The following is a 20,822-nucleotide window of genomic DNA, read 5'->3' on the forward strand; positions in this document are numbered from 1 at the left end:
AAATTCTTGGAATGAGCTTCTTGAGGAATTCCTGAAAGTTTGCGAAGGAATTACTGGAGGAACTTGCAGAGAAATTCCTGGGGGAACTCCTGGAGGAACTGCCGAAGGAATTATTGTAGGAACTTCCATATGACATTCTAGAGGAATTTCTGAAAAAAAGGAACTCCTGAAGGAATTCTTGGAGGAACTTGCGCAGGAGTACCTGAAATTTCAGGATGAACATCCCGTGGAAACCAGGAAGAAAGCTCTGGAGGAATTTCTGGAGAAACTTGCGGAGGAATTTTAGGAAGAACTTCTGGAGGAATTTCTTGAGGAACTTTCTAAAGAAAGAATATGTTTTTATTGGAAGGAAATAAGTACAACACAACGGATAGCTTCTGGAAGAATTTCTTTACGAACTTCTGGAGGAACTATCGAAAGAAATTGTGGAGGACCTTTTTGGAGGAATACCTGGAGGAGCTTTCGGATTTGCTTCTTTTTTAAGTGTTTTTTAAAGAAGAACTTCTGGACGGATCATGACATCAACTAACATTATCCCTATAGGGATGTAACAGTATGCTGTTCTGATATATTTAAAGCAGTCAATCCATCAACTAGTAATCAATTAAAATTTTATTTTAATGTATTTGAAATTAAATTAAATTGTCTCTAAAAATAATTGAAATCTTTTTTAAAAACTTCAAACGTCAAATAAAACCTGTCCAGCAAATGCGTTTTGCAACAGCGGCAACGATGCTGATTTTTTTAGTAGAAACCATCGACATACCACTTGCCGTTCCGTTGACGCACTCCATTGCGTTTCCCCCTAAAAAAAGTGTACCAATAAAGCATTCTTAATTTATTCGTATATTTTATATTTGTTTTAATTTATCATCTATTTAACAACATTACAATCTATTTTTAACTGAATCATAGCAAATTACTCTAAGTTGACGCAATTGTATTTATTTTACGTCTCGTATGAGGTGAGGCGTTTTGAATGCAGCGAGAATTGTCGATACCTCCCATTTAAATTACATGGTTTTCTCACGTGAGACGTTTCGAAGTCGAAAATTCTCGACTCACTCGAGACGCAGAATAAGCACAAATGCACGCACTCCTACTTATTGAATCTATTTGGATTATTTGGCAGGGTAAATTCAGGACATGACATACCATGCATATTTCGTGTACCGTCATCGGGGGTGACAATGGGTCAAGGGGGTGAGAATGGGTCATCGCTCTCACCAACAATCTGGAGGTCGGATAACAAAATCGTGACTCATTCTCACCCCCATTTGACCCATTGTCACCCTCGACGACAGCACTTGGAAGAATGAAATAGATCCTGTTGAGTGGTCTCTAACTTCCTGCCAAGCAACTTTCATCCTTACATCCTCATGGTGCCTTTGGGGACTTTTGTTGATAGCGAAGGGGGGTTCCGTAACTCCGGAGTTGCAAATCTGATCGTGCTCATAGCAGCGTCTGTTAAGTCGGTCCTCTTGTTAGGTCGACTGAACATTTTCCTGCAAAGCTGTGAACTATGGTTCTTCAAAAAATCAGTCGGTTGGTGTCATACCTTGCTAGCTAGCATTAAAAATCAAGCAACGAATAATCAAGAGAGAATACGGATCGGAACACAGCGAATATTAGGGTCTAGTGATTGAAGGCTCGATACGTGCAACTGCAAATCCCTCAACTTCATTAAGTGGAAAGCACATTGGACGATGTACTTGAAGATTCCGGATTCAACATCGTAATGCTGCAAGAAGTGTGTTGAAAGGGATCAATTGTGCGAACATTTAAAGGTAATCATACCATTTATCATAGCTATTACAACACACACCAGCTGGAAGCTTCCATTAGTGATAGTTGATATGAACATTGTGGAAGTGCTGCTAAAGTGCACCTAAAACGCAGGTACGATAGGTGTTGAAGCAACGGCATCAAAATCTTCATAACGCACTCAAAATTTCAGGTTGGCCAGGAGGTGGAGCTTTAATCGACTGTTGAAAATCCTGGGCCAACGGTTCACGAACAAGGACTGCCTAATTGGTATTAGCACTTTCATGGCCAGCACCTAAATTCAACATGGTACCGTCATCAGAAGATCATCACATCCTGAAAAATTAAATTTGCAATGAATCACAATCAAAAACAAAAGCAGTTTGAAAAAAAAACTTGACAAAACGTCACTTTACTTGCGGAATAATGCATCAGTGCATTATTCCGCAAGGCAAGGCGTCAGTCGGTGTTTTCTTCACTGCAATACGCCTGCTATTGCCGAATTATTCCTTTTCCTTGCCAGCTCCGTACTGCTCAAGGAATTTCAGTAGAGGAATCATTCCTTGACCATTCCTTGTCCTATCAATTTGCCCAGTACTTTTGAAGTCCATACCACCCTTAACAAGTTAACGCCCCGGCAGACGCTGCACAGTGACGGAAAGCCGGACAAAACCTCAAATTTTTTTTCGTGATTTTCGTGAGGCCCATATTTTTTTTTATTTAGCATATGTATTGAATGAGCTAGTTCCAAAATTTTTTGGTAGAAGCTTGTAAATTAAATTTTTGGTGTCTTGTTGAAGTCCATTCCGTAAAGTGTCTCCCGAACAAATATGTATGGGAAAATAAAATTTGGCTAAACTTTTTTGGGAAAGATTCGAAAAGATCTGGTATTATGTAGGGGAAAGTATGGCTTTGGTAGGTTTTGTTCTATTATTATCAGGGGGTTTTTGTTGACCAAATTAGATGAAATTTGGTCACAATATTCTTTGATATGCAAAGAATGTTTAGGCCAAATTTGAGCATAACTAGTTATAGAAAACCCCCTGACAATAATAGAACAAAACCTGCCAAAGCCGTCATTCCCCCTAATATGTACATAATATGCATGACGATCAGTAAATCGAAGACATTTGAATCCTGCCAGCACAGTGTATGAAGGACTGTGGAACAAAAGATCAAAAACACAAAACGTCGACTGATGAAAATAAAACAAAAACATCAATGTAATCTATCTAATCGCGACGAAATATTGAATAAGATGTTAAGAATATGCTTCTAAAGCTAAAAATCTTCGTTGCAATAGGCCTCCTTCTATTGCGTCGGAAGTTTCGTTTCGAAAGACACTAAAGCCTCCTTCTAAGTGTCTCGAAAGCCAAGGTGCCCGTAAGCCTCGTTTCGAAAAACTCAGAAGCCTCCTTCCAAGATGCTTGGAAGCCCCCTTTCAAGAGGCTCGGAAGCCTCCTTTCAAGAGGCTCGGAAGCCTCCTTTCAAGAGGCTCGGAAGCCTCCTTTCAAGAGGCTCGGAAGCCTCCTTTCAAGAGGCTCGGAAGCCTCCTTTCAAGAGGCCTGGAAGCCTCCTTTCAAGAGGCCTGGAAGCCTCCTTCCAAGAGGCTCAGGCCTCCTTTCAAGAGGCTCGGAAGCCTCCTTTCAAGAGGCTCAGAAGCCTCCTTTCAAGAGGCTCAGAAGCCTCCTTTCAAGAGGCCTCAGCCTCCTTTCAAGAGGCTCAAGCCTCCTTTCAAGAGGCCTGGAAGCCTCCTTTCAAGAGGCTCAGAAGCCTCCTTTCAAGAGGCTCAGAGCCTCCTTTCAAGAGGCCCGGAAGCCTCCTTCAAGAGGCCTGGAAGCCTCTTTCAAGAGGCTCAGAGCCTCCTTTCAAGAGGCTCAGAAGCCTCCTTTCAAGAGGCTCAGAAGCCTCCTTTCAAGCAGCTCAGCCTCCTTTCAAGAAGCCTGGAAGCCTCCTTTCAAGAGGCCCGGAAGCCTCCTTTCAAGAGGCCTGGAAGCCTCCTTCAAGAGGCCCAGAGCCTCCTTTCAAGAGGCTCAGGAAGCCTCCTTTCAAGAGGCTCAGAAGCCTCCTTTCAAGAGGCCCGGAAGCCTCCTTTCAAGAGGCTCCAGGAAGCCTCCTTTCAAGAGGCCTGGAAGCCTCCTTTCAAGAGGCCTCAGCCTCCTTCAAGAGGCCCGGAAGCCTCCTTTCAAGAGGCTCAAGCCTCCTTCAAGAGGCTCAAGCCTCCTTTCAAGAGGCCTGGAAGCCTCCTTTCAAGAGGCTCAAGCCTCCTTCAAGAGGCCTGGAAGCCTCCTTCAAGAGGCCTGGAAGCCTCCTTCAAGAGGCCTGGAAGCCTCCTTTCAAGAGGCTCAGAAGCCTCCTTTCAGAGGCTCAGAAGCCTCCTTTCAAGAGGCTCAGAGCCTCCTTTCAAGAGGCTCAGGAAGCCTCCTTTCAAGAGGCTCAGAAGCCTCCTTTCAAGAGGCTCAAGCCTCCTTTCAAGAGGCTCAGAAGCCTCCTTTCAAGAGGCCTGGAAGCCTCTTTCAAGAGGCCTGGAAGCCTCCTTTCAAGAGGCCTGGAAGCCTCCTTTCAAGAGGCTCAAGCCTCCTTTCAAGAGGCTCAGGAAGCCTCCTTTCAAGAGGCTCAGAGCCTCCTTTCAAGAGGCCTGGAAGCCTCCTTTCAAGAGGCTCTGGAAGCCTCCTTTCAAGAGGCTCAAGCCTCCTTTCAAGAGGCTCAGGAAGCCTCTTTTCAAGAGGCCTGGAAGCCTCCTTCAAGAGGCTCAGAAGCCTCCTTTCAAGATGCTTGGAAGCCTCATATCTAGAAACTCGGAAGCCTCCTTTCAAGATGCTCACAAGCCTCCTTTCAAGATGAAGCCACCTTCCAAGAGGCTCGGAAGCCTCCTTTCAAGAGGCCTGGAAGCCTCCTTTCAAGAGGCTCTGGAAGCCTCCTTTCAAGAGGCCTGGAAGCCTCCTTCAAGAGGCCTGGAAGCCTCCTTTCAAGAGGCCTCAAGCCTCCTTTCAAGAGGCTGGAAGCCTCCTTTAAGAGGCCTGGAAGCCTCCTTTCAAGAGGCTCGGAAGCCTCCTTTCAAGAGGCTCGGAAGCCTCCTTTCAAGAGGCTCGGAAGCTTCCTTTCAAGAGGCTCGGAAGCCTCCTTTCAAGAGGCTCGAAAGCCTCCTTTCTAGAGGCTTGAAAGCCTCCTTTCAAGAGGCTCGTCGAAAGCCTTTTTACAACATGTTCAGAAATCTATTTTCAAGATGCACGGAAGCATTTTTTATTATTTCAAAAAACTTGGAAGCTTCCTTGCAAGAGGCTGAGAAGATTCCTTTCAAGATGCTCAGAAGCCTCCATTTAAAAGACTCGGAAGCCTTTTTTTTAAGAGGCCAGAAGTCTCCAAGAGACCTTAAAGTCTTGTATGAAGCTTGATATATAAACATCATTTTAATTGGAAAGTTTTACGGAACATATCCCGTCAGTTAGAGTTACGCTTATTTTAATTTACATCGAAAAAAAATAGAGGGTACCTCAATAAATGCAAAAGTTCGAAGGGGTACCTTTCAAGACAAAGGTTGAGAACCGCTTGAGAACCGCTGTTCTAGACCCTATCGCCTGGGCTTGCGGAAGCCCTTGTATAACATAAAGTATGTCGGATAATCATTTTAAGCTCAAAATGAATTTAACGTTTCAAAATTACTCTGTGGTGAAGTTTTAAACGCAATCTCATATTTTGTCCGGGATTTGTATGAAGGCTCGCCACTGTGCGCTGTCTTGCATAGAAATTATTTGAATAATTTCCATAGGTATAGAATACGCGTCTAATAAACGTTTCACTAAGGGTACTAGCACTGCAGCCCTGGTCCTTTTAAAACTCGCATAACGATTTGTTTAAGAAATTGCATATTGGATATTTTTTTCCTTTAATCAAATATTTTATTCGTCGTTGGTTGGTGACAAATGTGACAAATCTTCCTTTCGAACGTGCATTAGCACTCTTTTGTTGACAAATAATGTATGTATAAACATATTTTTCTCCAAACTAAATTATATTTCAATTCCAGGACATAAACCAGCCCAAGGAGTTGCGCTTCCTGGATTGGCAGGTCACACGTTGCGGTACACCGGTTATCGATCTGTCCTACTTCATTTTCTGCTGCACTGATACCGGCCTTCGCAAGCGACTGCCCGAGTTGCTGCACAAGTATCACACCGCATTGGTCGAGCGAATCGATGAGCTTGGAAGCGACGGTCATCGGCTGTTCCCCTTCGACACGTTGCAACTGCATCTGCAAAAGTTTGCCCGTTTCGGTTTCGGTGGGTGAAGCACCATGCGTCCGCTTTCGCCATGAAGATCGGTTTTAATCGAATTGATACAATTCTAGGAATGGCCCTCATGACTCTCCATTCCACGTGCTGCGTGGAGAAGGATCTTCCCGATGTGTCCGCCGCGCTGGAATCCTCAGAACTGAGCGATTTGGACAAATATGCCAAAGATTTGCTGTACAATCCGGCCTACATCGAAAGAATGACCGGTGTCTGTCGGGATATGGTTCAGTTGGGTTATCTGTAGGATTTCTGATAAACTAGTTCACTAAACGTACAATCAATGATCAATTTGTTTGACAATCATGGATTCAAAAAAAAATCGAGGTTATCGTAGGAAAGTACTTAGTCAGTATTTTATAGGTTTTAAAGAATAATGACAGTATTTTGTTGTAAGATTCCGTGAAGTTGAATCAGACGTTCAAAATAAATGCACAATATCAAATGGTTATCAAATAAAATCAAAATAAACAAGGCATCTAATGCAGGGATACTAGAGTTAGCAATGTTACAAACAAACAAATAGAAGGCAAAAATAATAAATTACGAATCGTAATTGGCACAGTAAAATCATCACATTCTAGTGATCTGTACAATTGGAAAACCAGAAAGCAATTAGTATTAAAGTTTTATCTGAATATATAAGTAAACTGTAAGCACAATTCATTTAGTACTAAGATGTCGCACCACTCCAAATTACCTTAAGGATACTCAAAATTGTGGGATTGATTCGGTGCATTCAGCCAAACTATTGAAGATTTCACTAGTGTTAAATGAACAAAATGAAAGAAATACGTACACGATCAAGCCTAAAATATTTCACTCCACCGATGGATGTTCAACTAATAAGAAGGGTTTACTATTTTAGATTATAAGATGTAAGATAAATAAATAAGATTTAACGTAAGTCAATGTCCTTGCTTGCACATGTATCACAATCTGTCAATCATTGTTGTAACGGAATTCGTTTTACTGCGTTATGCTGCGGGGCCCACGCCTTTGAAGACCCTATTCGCTGTAATTTGTGTTTTCACTTCACGGGAAACGTCATTGTCATCTGTTACAAGCGTTTTAAGGTGATCAAATTCTTCAAGAACTTCAAAACACATCCTCATCAATCATTACCTTGGTAGAAAATGATTAAATATATCTACGAAAGATTTAAAGGAAGAACATTTTATACTCAACCCTCTTTTCTGAAAGAACGAAAATCTTGCCAATAGAAATTATTTTTTCGTTCTGTCGTTTTTACCTTTTACTCATTGTGTCAACATGAGGTAAATCTATCAACACACGGTGTAGTAACTTACACCAACCCCACACACTTATGGTGACGGCACGAAAAGGCATGAAAAATATAGAAAATAATTGGAGCCAATCCACTTTTCGCGGCAATCGAAGTGAGAGAAAATTTGTTAGGTATCACTCTTAACACTGTTTTCTTTCCCGCGAATCGATTTCTCGTCGAAAACTTGCGAGGGTGAGCATCCTTTGCTCCTGAGATTGAGTAAGATCTATGAACCCTGATCCTCGCCGTTTCTCTCTTCAGTAGAACAAAAGCCTTCAATGCTGCCATGGGTTCGATTCCAATTGGGTCCATGTCGTCTACAAAGTCATGCCTTTTGATGAATGTTCCATTGTCCTGGACTCCAGATCTCCTAACCGCACCATTGAGTGCGATGTTCAACAGCAAGTTTAAAGGTTCCCTCAAACACACGCGACAAGACAGTCGCGACGCGATTCTATCGCTTTGCGACAGCGATTCCGTCGCCGTTGGTATGGAAGCATAAATGGAACATTGCCTGCAGCGACCCAACGATTGAATCGCGGCGACTAGTTGTCGCCGTCGCGGCGATGAAATCAAAGCAGGAGTAGCTTAGCAAACTCGGTTTGCCAACAGCGGGCTGAAGCTGATGATCATTGGGCACAAATTTCCTGTCATTGTCTTTCAAGTGATAGTATTCACCCATGCATTTATATAGGGCCGTCGCATTCACACAGCAGCGAGTGAACTGAATAGACTGTCACTGCGGGCTGCGTGTGCAATGAGAAGTGAGGTCTTTTGTTTACTTTATCTTTGATTGTTGCTGCTAACCATTTTCAGTTTTCACTGCTAGAAGTGAGTGTGGAGAGGCAATGGTATCAATATCCAACAAATTTCAGTCACTGAGATTGAGAATTCGCACCACTGGGTCAGATGCGTGACGGATTTTAAGCAGTGGCGCGCCGATGCAGGTGTCGGCGGCGGTGGCGCACACCTCTAGGAGGAATTGAATTCAAAATAAATCAAATTGATTGGCTTTGAGATTTGGTTTCAGAAGCTATGGACAGAGGATTAAGTTTTATTTTGTTTCAAAATGATTTTTGTTCTGTTGGATTTTGTTCAGTTTGATTTTGTTATGTTTGAAACTCGAATTTTACTGTAATGTTTACATACCGTCGTCGGGGGTGACAATGGGTCAAATGGAGGTGAGAATGGGTCACTGTTTCAACTACTTAGAATGCTTGTAGAATAGATTAAATGTATCTGAGGGCAAGAAAACTAAAATATATACGAGACCTTTCTGAACGATTTTGCCCTACGACCTCCAGGCTACCGATGAGAGCGATGACCCATTCTCACCCCCAGACCCATTGTCACCCCCGATGGCGGTACTGAAATGGATTTGAATAGCTGAATTGCTTGAAACGTGGTTGATTTCCATATACTTCCAATCACATATGATATTTTGTTAAATTTTTGAAAAAGTCTAGACTTGAAGGGGGAAGGGTTTCTAAAAAGTCTATAAAAATCTATTAGGGGGGAGGGGGTGAAAATGTGAAATTTCGACAGCCCCTTACATCAAACAATGAATTATTAGCAGTGGCTGGTTTTCAACTCGCCGCTGCCACATCCAGGCGCTATCGTATATGCCCAAAATAGCCAGCATGAGTTAACCTCCAGAAATGTGTATAGCGAAAAACATCTAACGCGGGTTTTCTCAATATTAGGAACTTTTCATGAAAAACTATTTGGTACCGGTTATGTAGGAAGGTGTCCTCTACTACGCCTACCAAATATTTTTTCGATAAAGGTGCCTAATTCTGCGTTGGGGCCCTCCTTAGCCGTGCGGTAAGATGCGCGGCTACAAAGCAAGACCATGCTGAGGGTGGCTGGGTTCGATTCCCGGTGCCGGTCTAGACAATTTTCGGATTGGAAATTGTTTCGACTTCCCTGGGCATAAAAGTATCATCGTGTTAGCCTCATGATATACGAATGCAGAAATGGTAACTTGGCTTAGAAACCTCGCAGTTAATAACTGTGGAAGTGCTGAATGAACACTAAGCTGCGAGGCGGCAATGTCCCAGTGGGGGATGTAATGCCAATGAAGAAGAAGAAGAGAGAGTACCTAATTCTGAGAAATCGAACCTTAGATGCCTTTCGCCATACTGATTTTAGAAAGTTTACTCCTAGTGTGCCGCTGTAAGCACGCTCAAAGCAGGCGATTCATTGTAAACTAAAATACGCCGCTCCAAAATTACGAGGTAACAATGCTAGAAAGAGACAAAAGATAGGAAAAATAACATGGTGTGTAGTGCTTCCCCGAGTCATCTTAACTTGACCAGAGCGTGTCAACCGGTGAACAGTAAGCCATGACTCGGCCTCTTCTTGCCAGATCTCCATGGCGTGCATATGTACGTACCCACGGAGACCTGCCGTCATCGCATTTCGCTTCGTCCATTTGGGGCAACACATTTAGGCAATCCTGCCAGGTTATTCTTTAGATCCTAACGCTGATTGAAAAAGGTGAGTTGAAATCTAGTGGTTAATGTACTGATGGTTTAAAAAATCTCAAGGCAAGGTGGTCTGTAATGCGTCTGAAAGACCGCTGGAAAATAGATTGTGGTTTGGAAAAGAGTTCCGGCATTAGATCCTCTTCCCTTTTGCCTTGGAACCCTCGCAGCATAGCCTTGGGCAGCTTTGTGCTGGGGAGGTCATTAGTGTAAAAGTCCTACTGTGCACCTTGACGAATTCTTCGTTGCATTTCAGGCATTTTGCAGTCACTTGGCAAATTTTCCGATGCAGTGAAGGATTGTAAAAATGCCCCCTTATCTTAACCCCTCACAAAACTAGCATGACGATTCTTAACTTTCTAAAGAATCTTTGATTTGATTAAAAACTAACCTGGGACAAAACGCGCTAGCAAGTGATGAACTTCAAGCACAGATAAAATCAAGCTAAAAAACGCGTTAGTGGTGAACGAATGGTTGTTTATTGAGTTAAAAGAACGGTGCAAATAAGGTTTTTTTTATTATTATAAGAACTGCATCTATATAATTTTATGTGCTGAACTTTAGAACGAGAAAAGCGGAAAATAATTGAAAAAACTTTTTCCGACAGCGCGAGCGAAAACTAAGCCGTCTGTTTTGCAGTATCACATCAACTTTTCTCTATCCATTCCTTAACCCAAGTAACATTTTACGTTGTATCATATTCTTTTGGAAATTATATAGGAAGTTCATTTTTAAGACTAACATTACATGAGAACTACATGACAATTTCTTGAAAATCGCTTCAAGAGTAAGATATGATCAAGTGGACCATTCTTGAGAACGTCTTCAAAGCAAGCACAAGAATGGTATTCTTCTTCTTCTTCTTACTGGCATTACATCCCCACACTGGGACAGAGCCGCCTCGCAGCTTAGTGTTCATTCAGCACTTCCACAGTTATTAACTGCGAGGTTTCTAAGCCAAGTTACCATTTTTGCATTCGTATATCATGAGGCTAACACGATGATACTTTTATGCCCAGGGAAGTCGAGACAATTTCCAATCCGAAAATTGCCTAGACCGGCACCGGGAATCGAACCCAGCCACCTTCGGCATGGTCTTGCTTTGTAGCCGCGCATCTTACCGCACGGCTAAGGAGGGCCCCCAAGAATGGTATTAAGACTACTATAAAACCGCTGTCGAAAAGGAGACATTATATTTTCCGAGAAGCCAGCTGTTATTGTTTTGAAGACGAAGGGAAAATGACGAAATGAACTAATGAAAAATATGCAACACACAATCATGGGCATGGAAACAAAACAATGTTTAATCACTGTAAAATAGAATGTCCCAGAATTCGTCCGCATGCATGAAATTTAAGTATTTCTGGTGAAAACAGGTAAAGAAAGTAGAATATGTAAGCGTGCCATTAAAACATTGGTATCTGCGGCAACATTAAATATCGGACAATATTAAACCATTAGGTTTTTACTTATCGAATGAAAATATGATGAAGGAAAGCAATCATTGTAAAACTATTCACATGTACAAAACCTTGTTATAAAAGTGTAATTCGAAAAACGTTAATAAAAAGTTATTTATTCAAAACAAGATTCAGAAGCAGTACAAAGTGAAATAGAAATTGTCGCAGATTGCATGCAAAATCATTTTTCTCCAAGTCATAATTTTATTAAATAGGCCATTACGTATTTATTTCCATCTGAGATTCAATAGTTCATGAATGTTCGAATGTTCTCGTGCAATTCCATTATAAACCAATTGACAATATCGCAGATTTGTGTAGGTTATTCATAAGATAAGGTTAAGAACAAAATATATCATGAATGGTTTCAAAATAGGTTTTATGTTACTCTTCAAGATAACCATAAGTATTTGACGTTTATGACTTTTTTGCACTATTTACAATGGTTTTGAAGCTAGCTACAAGCGCATAATCTACTAATCTTGCAGCATAGATCTAGGCTGAGATAAAACCGTAAAAAACATCAATAAATGCACCAAGTCTTGAAAATGTTATTTGGGAACTAACATGAATTCGGACACGGCCGGCACAAGTATTATTTTATTTGAGGTCTTTAATTATTACTCACTAGCAGACCCGACGAACTTTGTTTCGCCTAAAATTGATTTATTCTCTGATTAGTTCTCGAGTTAAGCAGAAATGTGTGTTCCATTTGTATGGGAGCCCCCCTTTACAAAAGGGGGAGGGGTCTCAAACCATCTTAAGAACCTTTTTTTATATAATTGCGTTTATTTGAAGGCTCAAGCGCCAGTAGGCATAACGGAGCCGCTTTTCTTTTGAAATATTTTTACAATTTCATAAACTTCATTTTAATTCTAGTGTTAAGTTGTTGGGAGCCGAAAAACTCGCGGCTTGGTCGAGGTTAAAGAGTACATGATAGAAAAAAAAATAGGAAAGGATAGGGCCTAGGGCATGCTATTGTGGAGTTTTCGCTCATGATTGACGTTGCATGGACATTGGACGAACTGAAAAGATACAATAAAACGTATTTTTCCGAGCGGAGAGGGGAGGGGGGGGGGGGTTGCAAGGTTGACGTTTTCAAATAGCTGACAAGGGGATTAGACGAAGACATTGATACGTTTCAAACACTTGTATATGAGAATCATGTAGGCCAGGTCAAGGTTACCCAGTACGTCTCTAATGTTTTCCTTGTCTGGTTTCCTTTGGGCCCGGAGGGATGTACGTAAATCGGACCTGGCAGCTCCGTATTCGGGGTATTCCCAGACAACGTGGTTGATGTCTTGATAACCAACACCGCAACCGCAGCGATTGCTGTCCGCGAGCCCTATTCGAAAGGAATGCGCGTTTAGTGAGTAGTGATTGGACATTTCCCGTGACATTACTTTAATAAAGTCTCGACTAAGGTCCAATCCCTTGAACCAAGGTTTGTTCGTTACCTGAGGAAGAATAGAATGTAACCATCTACCCAAATCTCCTTCATCCCATTTTTGTTTCCAACTGAGCAAGACCTGTTGACGGACAATTGTGAAAAATTCATTGAAGGCGATTTGACGCTCATAAATTACACCTTCCATAGCGGCCACCTTGGCAAGTGAATCCGCTCTCTCATTACCCGGAATAAAGCAATGTGAAGGGACCCATACCAGGGTGATAGTGTATAAGCGATTCGATAGAGCACTCAATATAAATCGTATTTCGCGCAGGAAATACGGTGAGTGCTGTACCGGCCTCATTGAACGAATAGCCTCTATTGAGCTGAGACTATCCGTAAAAATGAAGTATTGATCAGAGGGAAGAGAGGCGATTCGCTCTAATGCATAGTGTATAGCCGCTAGTTCTGCGACATATACGGAACAAGGATTTCGAAGTCTACGAGCGGCGCTATGAAAATCATTGAAGACACCGAAACCAGTGGATTCATTTGTTTTTGACCCGTCGGTGAAAAACCTTTTATCGCTACTGACGTGGCTATACTTGCTTGCAAAAATTTTAGGTATGCTCTCCAATCGGAGATGATCTTGAATTCCATGGATTTCTTGCCTCATGGTTAGATCAAAAACTACAGTAGAATTGGAAGAGTCTAGGAAGCAACAACGATTGGGAACATTCAAATGAGGAGCAATTTCCAGGCTCATATACCAGTAGTACAGTGTCATAAATTTTGTTTGGAAGTTTCGTTCGAGTAGCTTCTCGAGATTTTCAATGACCAAAGGATTTAACACCTCACAACGAATGAGGAGCCTCAACGACAGTTCCGCGAAACGATCCGATAAAGGAAGTACTCCCGCAAGTACCTCTAAGCTCATTGTATGAGTCGAGTTCATACAGCCTAACGCTATACGAAGACAACGGTATTGAATCCGTTGTAGTTTTATCATGTGTGTTTTCGCGGCGGATTGAAAGCAAAAGCTACCATATTCAGATCAGATCTTCCGGGTGGGCTCTCCACCATGTTCCGGTAATTGTACGCATGAAGTTGATTCGTTGTTGGCATTTCTGATACAGATGTCTAATGTGCATTCCCCAGGTGCCTTTCGAGTCGAACCAGACCCCTAAATATTTATGGGAAATGCCTTGAGCGATTCTCTTACCCCTGATGTGAAGCTCTAATTCGGGTGGCTTATGCTTCCTAGAAAAGACAATCAGCTCAGTTTTCTCCGGAGAGAATTCGATACCTAGCTGAATAGCCCAAGTAGACAAATTGTCTAAAGTATCTTGCAATGGTCCTTGCATATCGCCCGCCCCTGTTCCTGTGTAGGAGACAACGGCGTCATCCGCAAGCTGTCTTAACGAGCAATTTTCCATGAGGCATTCATCGATGCCTCTAACGTAAAAATTATAAAGAAGGGGGCTTAAACATGAGCCCTGGGGGAGACCCATGTAACTAATTCTAGAAGTTGTTGAGTTTCCATGAGAAAAGCTCATATGTTTCGCAGACAACAAGTTGTAGTAAGCAACGCAAGACAGTCGTTCGTCCCCTTGCCTCTGCGGAATCCAAATTGAGTATCTGATAGAAAGCCATTTAATTCAACCCATCTGTCGAGCCGATTGAGAATCATCTTCTCTAATAGCTTCCGTATACACGACAACATCGCGATTGGACGGTACGAACTATAATCGGACACGGGTTTCTCCGGCTTTTTTATGGCAATCACTCTCACCTGTCTCCATTCAACTGGAACAGTGTTGTTCTCCAGGAGTTGATTATATAAGTTCAACAAACGCCTCTTCGCGACGTCTGGGAGGTTGTTAAGCAGGTTGAACTTAATTCCATCCATTCCTGGGGCAGAATTATTACAAGAAAGGAGAGCAAGCGAGAACTCGACCATCATAAAAGGGTTATCCATTCCAGTTCGACCGAGGCCAACGTCACGCACGATTATTTGACCTGGAACGGAATCCGGGCACACTTTTTTGGCGAAAGCGAAGATCCATCGAGGAGAACTTTCCCTATCTTCGTTAACCGACGACGCGTTTCGCATTCTCCTCCCGACAGTCCAAAGAGTTGACATCGACGTTTCCCGTGATAGCCCATTAACGAAATGGCGCCAGTAACCGCGTTTCTTAGCATTCACAAGGCTCTAGAATTTGCGTTCAAGAGAAATATATCGGTCGTAATTATCCCGTGCACCGCGCTTTCTATAATCCTTGAACGCGTCGGATTTTTCTCGATAAACTCTAGTGCACTTGTCATCCCACCAGAGGGGAGAGGTTGGACGATGACGCGCTTTGAAACTCGGTATATGTCGACGCTGTGACTGAAGCGCGCTGTTGTGGATCAAACCGGCGAGAAATCGGTATTCTTCCAACGGAGGAAGTACATCGACCAATTGTTCACCATCGATGATCGCCTCAGCATATTTGCCCCAGTCAATGTGCTTCGTGAGGTCATATGCATTGTCGATCTGATGGTTCTTACGCGATCCATTGGTAATTGAGATTTCGATAGGCAAGTGATCACTACCATGGGGATCTTGAATTGCTTTCCACGTACAATCCAATGTTAGTGAAATCGAACAGATTGAGAGGTCAATTCTACTTTCGAGTCCTGAAGGCGCCACACGTGTTGCTTCTCCGTTATTTAAATATGTCATATTGAAGTTGTCACACATGTCATAAATCAAGGAAGAGCGGTTGTCATCGGTAAGTTCCCCCAGGCTGTACCGTGTGAGTTGAAATCTCCTAGGATCAACCGCGGCTCCGGCATAGCTGAGCAAATGGCCGTGAGACCTCTGTGCCGCACCGTCGCATTCGGTGGTATGTACACAGAAGCTATGCTGAAGCTTTTACCTCGTATGGTGACATGACATGCGACTACTTCAGTGCCTATCATCGAGGGAAGATCTATTCTGTAAAAGGAGTGGAGCTTGTTGATCTGAAGTTAGCCATGTTTCACTGACAGTAAATGCATCACAACCGGTGCTGTGAACTAAATACTTAAACGCTGCTAAATTTTTGATGATACTCCTACAATTCCACTGTAGTATCGTGACCATATCCCCGACCTCGTTGGTTGTATTAGCCATCAAAGGATATGATCGAATCAAGAATAGGCCACTTCGAACTCAGTTGCTTCAAAAAAGGTTTCAGTAAAGGAATCATCATATTAATGATGTTTCTTGTTGCGGGTGAAAGCTCCAATAGGTTGAAGATGAAATTCACAATCCCAGAAAGCGACATTTTATTTGATGCTTCAGCTTGTGGTTGCTGAGATTCGCATTGACCACATTGTTTTTCCTGCTTTCTGGGCAAAAAATTTGAACAACTGGGGTTTTTGATGTTCCAGGAAGTGACGGAAAATCATTAGCCACAAATTTGAACCCTGGAGGAGAAACTTTCTTGGGTTTTCCGCTACTTGCTAATTTTTCAGGGGAGGGTCGGAAAACCTGTTGATCGACAGAAACTTTTTGAGATACGTGTTGGCGTAGAAGCTTTGATCTCATACGCTTTCTCTTTGATCCTGTTTCGACAACAGTGTACTCTTCACCATCCCCAAAGTCAATGCCTTGATCATCTTGAGGTAGGGAAGAGAAGATGGTAGTATTGGTGATATATTGGGTTGATGGTACAGCGGCTGGGGCGATCTTCTTCAGCATTTCTGCGTAAGTTCGCCTCGACCGCTGTTGGAGAGAGCGGATTTGATGTTTTCCCCGCTCTATGTACCGCGGGCATGCAGAGAGATCATGCGGAGCATCGCCACAGCAAGTACATTTGGGATCCTTACTGCAGGGACCCTCAGCATGTTGTTCGCCACATTTGTTGCAGCGTGGCTTGTTACAGCAGTATTTTTCGGTGTGTCCAATTTGTTGGCACCTGTTGCAGTGCATGACCGTCGGTACATAGAGACGGACAGGTAAACGAAGCTTTCCTATTAGCAAGAAGTCAGGCAGAGCTGAGCCAGAAAAGGTCACTCGAAATGAATCTGATGGTTTTTTCGTGCCATCTGGTGACACAAAGTTCATTTGCCTCACATCAAGGATCTGAACTGCTAGAACCGCTCGGTTTTTAAATCCACCAGTGCCAGCCTTGATGTCATCGCTTGTCAAAAACGGTTCGGTGACCACTCCTGCAACCTTAACTTCGTGACTTAGTATGTAAACATGGTATTCCATGCGAAAGAGCTCGCAGGCAGCAATTTTATTTGCTTGATCACGATCACTAACTGTGACCCGTAATTTGTTGCGACTCGGTGAATTCACTTCCTCAATGCCTCGAAACGACTTTGCCAGGTCCTTTTCAATTTGTAATTTATTCAAAGGTTTGCTTTTGGGCCGAAAGAAAACCAGGAAGAGACCCTTAGATCCGGGGGATAAGCCTTAAGACAGGGAGTTGCCGGGGAGAGGAGCCAGGAAGAAACAAATGTTCTTGGTTAGCATTGGTATCAACGATTGCACTAGTATCCATTAGTACTGTAGATACTGAGGTACAGATACCTGAAGATGGATTTGCTAATTCAGACGTCTTGTCTTTGTTTTGGCCTCCGGCAACACAAAAAGGGACCAATCAATTTTCATATGATGGGGAATCTATCTCATCGTCATCTGGAATCACAAATTCTGAGTCCTCGCCGTTATCGTTTCCTTTCCATAAAGCGTGTGGATCATCCACCGCAACTTTGTAAGAAAATAGGGGGACAAACAGTACTGGATGAAAATAACGCTCGAAAAACAAGTTATGTAGATTTCAGTGATCTTTTAGGGAGATTAATCTTATTTTATGAAGGGAATGGAAACTAGATCTTTTATAACTTAAAGTTCTACAAAATATAAATAAAAAAACGCTAATGATATTTATAAGGGAATATGTTGTATCTTATTATTATAGAAAAAAATAGAGAGAAATAGAAACAAAATGATCAAAAAATAATCTTCAACTTTTGTGGTAAAAGCCACTAACGGGAGGCCTATCGACAGACAGCAGCAGAATGTAGGAGAAATAAGCAGATCGAAATTTTACCTCACTCTGCGAACGAACAGATCGATGCGATGCTAGGTAGCCGACAGGCGATAGGCGATCTTCAATGCTAGTGTACCGTTGTGCCTCTTGTATAGGTAGACAGCAGACACAGGGCGATGGTATGGTATCTGCTTTGATGCTGATGATAATGTTTCCAATGGAATTCAGCTGTAGGATGATTTCAGCCGGGCCTTGCTGTAGGCTGAAACCGTCTCGGAACAGTCGCACCGGAGGACTCAGCCAGGGTACGCTGCTTCCCAGTCCCGGGTTGCACTACTGGTGAAAAAAACCGGTGTAAAACGACCCTTTTTAGGGAAAAAAAAATACGTGGCAAAATCACACTGCACAGGGATAACAACGGCAAACGATCCGATTGTCTCGAACGTAGGACGGGGAATGATCAAGAACCTTCCCCGACCCCAAAAACCTCTGCATGTAAATTTTCACGCCGATCGGTTCAGTAGTTTCCGAGTCTATAAGGGTCAGACAGACAGAAATTCATTTTTATGTATATAGATAGAGAATAATTTTAGTCCCAAAAATTTAAGCAACATAAAAAATAGTTATATACCCTATGTACAACCAAATAAGCTTTTATTTGAAAGTTATGTGCAGAGCTTTATAGCAGGAAAGCTCTCTCTTTGTGGGATACACGCTAAAAATCAATAACATAGTAATGTACACACTTTACACAAAACGGGAAAAAATAATCGCTGGGACTACGCATAAACAAAAAATGGCTCGTTTGGTTCTACAATAACTCGTATCCAAATACATATAAATGCATTGCATTTATTATAAAAGCATGTGAATGGTGAAGCAAACAAATCTCTCTCGTATTGAGGACAATCGCACGCTTAATCGGCTAATAAATTTCACAAGAAATTTGTTTCACTGAATTTGGCATGTTTTAGTTTGTTATATTTTTCCCCAACTGTTTCGGAAGTATGGATTTCAAAAGGACACTGAAGTCGGTGTTTACGCGTAAAAAACGATCTGTCACTATTGTTTTGCAGAAACAGATTTCTGTCCATTATTCCGCAAGTAAAAATGATATTTCGCCCATACCTAAGCAGCTGTCAAATTTACTCTAGCAATTCGATTTTTTTCTTAATTTTTTTTCTTATGAACAACATACTATGCTTAGCGGTAAAACCAATCTACACAGGACTAAGTCATGCTAAAGATTCGTGTCTCGTCGTTTTCCGTCAAACAGTTCAGCTATTATATAAAGATACATAGCACATGTGTTGGTAGACCATTTCTATAATTCATGAAAATTGTTTAGTTTAGTGGAAAAACTTCAGTGAAGTTTCACAATGCTGTATTCCTTAAAATTTTCGTGAAATATAAGACGCACAAAAAATTTTTACAAAAATAAAAAATACAATTACCATTTTTCAAATTTAAGCTCACAAATCACTATTTTTAGGGCCCGTTTTGAAAGTCTTATATTATCATGTGCACAAGGCTGGATTAAGGGGGGGGGGGCGTTGAGGTTGTTCGAGGCCCCGGGCTCCCACAAAACGTTATGTACCAAAACCAACTAGTATTACCAATTGCTTACAATTTTGGGTACATTTAGGAACCCCAATGATTTACCCCGGGCCCCAAGTCTAAATTCGACCCTGCATGTGTACTAAATAAATATAATGTGGAGCTATTTTTATGCTCGCTATAAATGAGCCACTGGATAATGAGTCCCACGTATAAATGTGTTGTGTGAATAAGGACGTAAGTCCAAAAATAGAGTGCGAGTCCTTTTTCCTTATTCCTTATGTTGTACAGAAAGTTTTACTTCAGGAATCGTATAAAATATCATGCTGAAGTGGATAAATTAGTGGTTTCCAATCCAAGTGTAAAGCTGCGGGTATGTTTGCGAATCATCATCCTACATGGCGAGTTTTAAAAGCCATCCAGCCTTATCGCGCGAGGACAAATTCACGACTAAGTCATTTTCTGTGTCAATACTAGCCATATAGCCAAACAAGTTATTCCATCTGTCTGTTTGACCCTGACATGATGTGTTTACGCCATCAATGCTCGCTTCTCGGTTGCATAAAAATACGCATGCAGCCATGTAGGTAGACTAATGCACGATATCAAGTATAGGACATAAGAAAGCTCCAACAGCTCACGCAAGTACATCGCAAGTGCAGTCAAGAGATAGTTATCGACTTGATATCGAAATGAATCGTTTTGCACAAGACACAACCTTGGCACAGTAGATTATCATCACCTCCCACTTCTCGCCATAACCACAAATATGCTGTATGCTTTATGCTATCTTACTCATATGCAAACTATTAAAAAAATGTACTTACACATTCGATGAGGCGATATTGAGGTGATGTTCAATATCAAGCAGCACACTGCACTAATTTGATGACAACAAAAACACACTTCTACACCATCAGCCCGCAGGGAAATGAAACTTACTGCGCTGCGAATGTAAGGAGAGCTAAACCGGGCAAACAGCCGGTCCGGTTGGTTTCGTTGGCTTTGTTTTGCTTTCCGTCAGACACTCTCCGGTCAGATGCAACCAGCCCCCCATATCAGTAGGGAGGGACACTACCACAATCGCAGTGCACTCCCCCTCGTAATCTCTTGTACACGAACAAAGCGTATGCTGCTCTATATGTGGGGTTGTGTATATAAAATTATGATCTCATAGCCGCTCATCGTCATTTCACCAGTGTGAATGACCGATTTGGATTGGTGTTGTGCTGCTATTATCAGCCCGGTTTGTTGGTTGTTGATGATTAGGTTATTTTTTAGAACTGTATGCGCATCGTTATTCCTGCCAGATGAAAAAGCATAGTCAAGATCGTTTATCAATTTCTCTACGATACTAGGCATCCTTTCTCAAAGTAGTGTTTGGTCCATAACTTTGGCCCTGGTTGATCTTATGTCGACATTTGCATAGCAATCGAAAGCTAAACTTATAACCTTACTACTTGCAAAGAAATTAATATGATTTCATCGATTTAGAAAAAAAATATTGACAATTTAGAAAATTTGACATTTGACAAAATGTGACAATATCCAACATTTTCAT

The 20,822-nt window shown here is 42.0% G+C and overlaps 2 protein-coding genes across 2 annotated transcripts in view; one reads left to right on the forward strand and one right to left on the reverse strand.

The window, feature by feature from the left end:
- The window catches only part of LOC134226788 (uncharacterized), a 46,191-nt gene extending 39,231 nt beyond the window's left edge, over positions 1-6,960 (forward strand). The window contains exons 3-4 of the mRNA XM_062707775.1: positions 5,792-6,044; positions 6,113-6,960. Coding sequence (XP_062563759.1) covers positions 5,792-6,044; positions 6,113-6,300 — 441 coding nt within the window. The 3' untranslated portion in view covers positions 6,301-6,960. The remainder of the gene's footprint in view (positions 1-5,791; positions 6,045-6,112) is intronic.
- LOC134226808 (transport and Golgi organization protein 2-like) overlaps positions 1-20,244 on the reverse strand; it is a 180,877-nt gene extending 160,633 nt beyond the window's left edge. Inside the window, exon 1 of the mRNA XM_062707803.1 lies at positions 20,089-20,244. The gene's annotated coding sequence lies outside the window, so the exon portion shown is untranslated. The remainder of the gene's footprint in view (positions 1-20,088) is intronic.
- Positions 20,245-20,822: the final 578 nt, after the last annotated feature.

This window comes from Armigeres subalbatus, chromosome 3, assembly GCF_024139115.2.
Source record: "Armigeres subalbatus isolate Guangzhou_Male chromosome 3, GZ_Asu_2, whole genome shotgun sequence".
In the NCBI taxonomy this organism is placed as follows: domain Eukaryota; kingdom Metazoa; phylum Arthropoda; class Insecta; order Diptera; family Culicidae; genus Armigeres; species Armigeres subalbatus.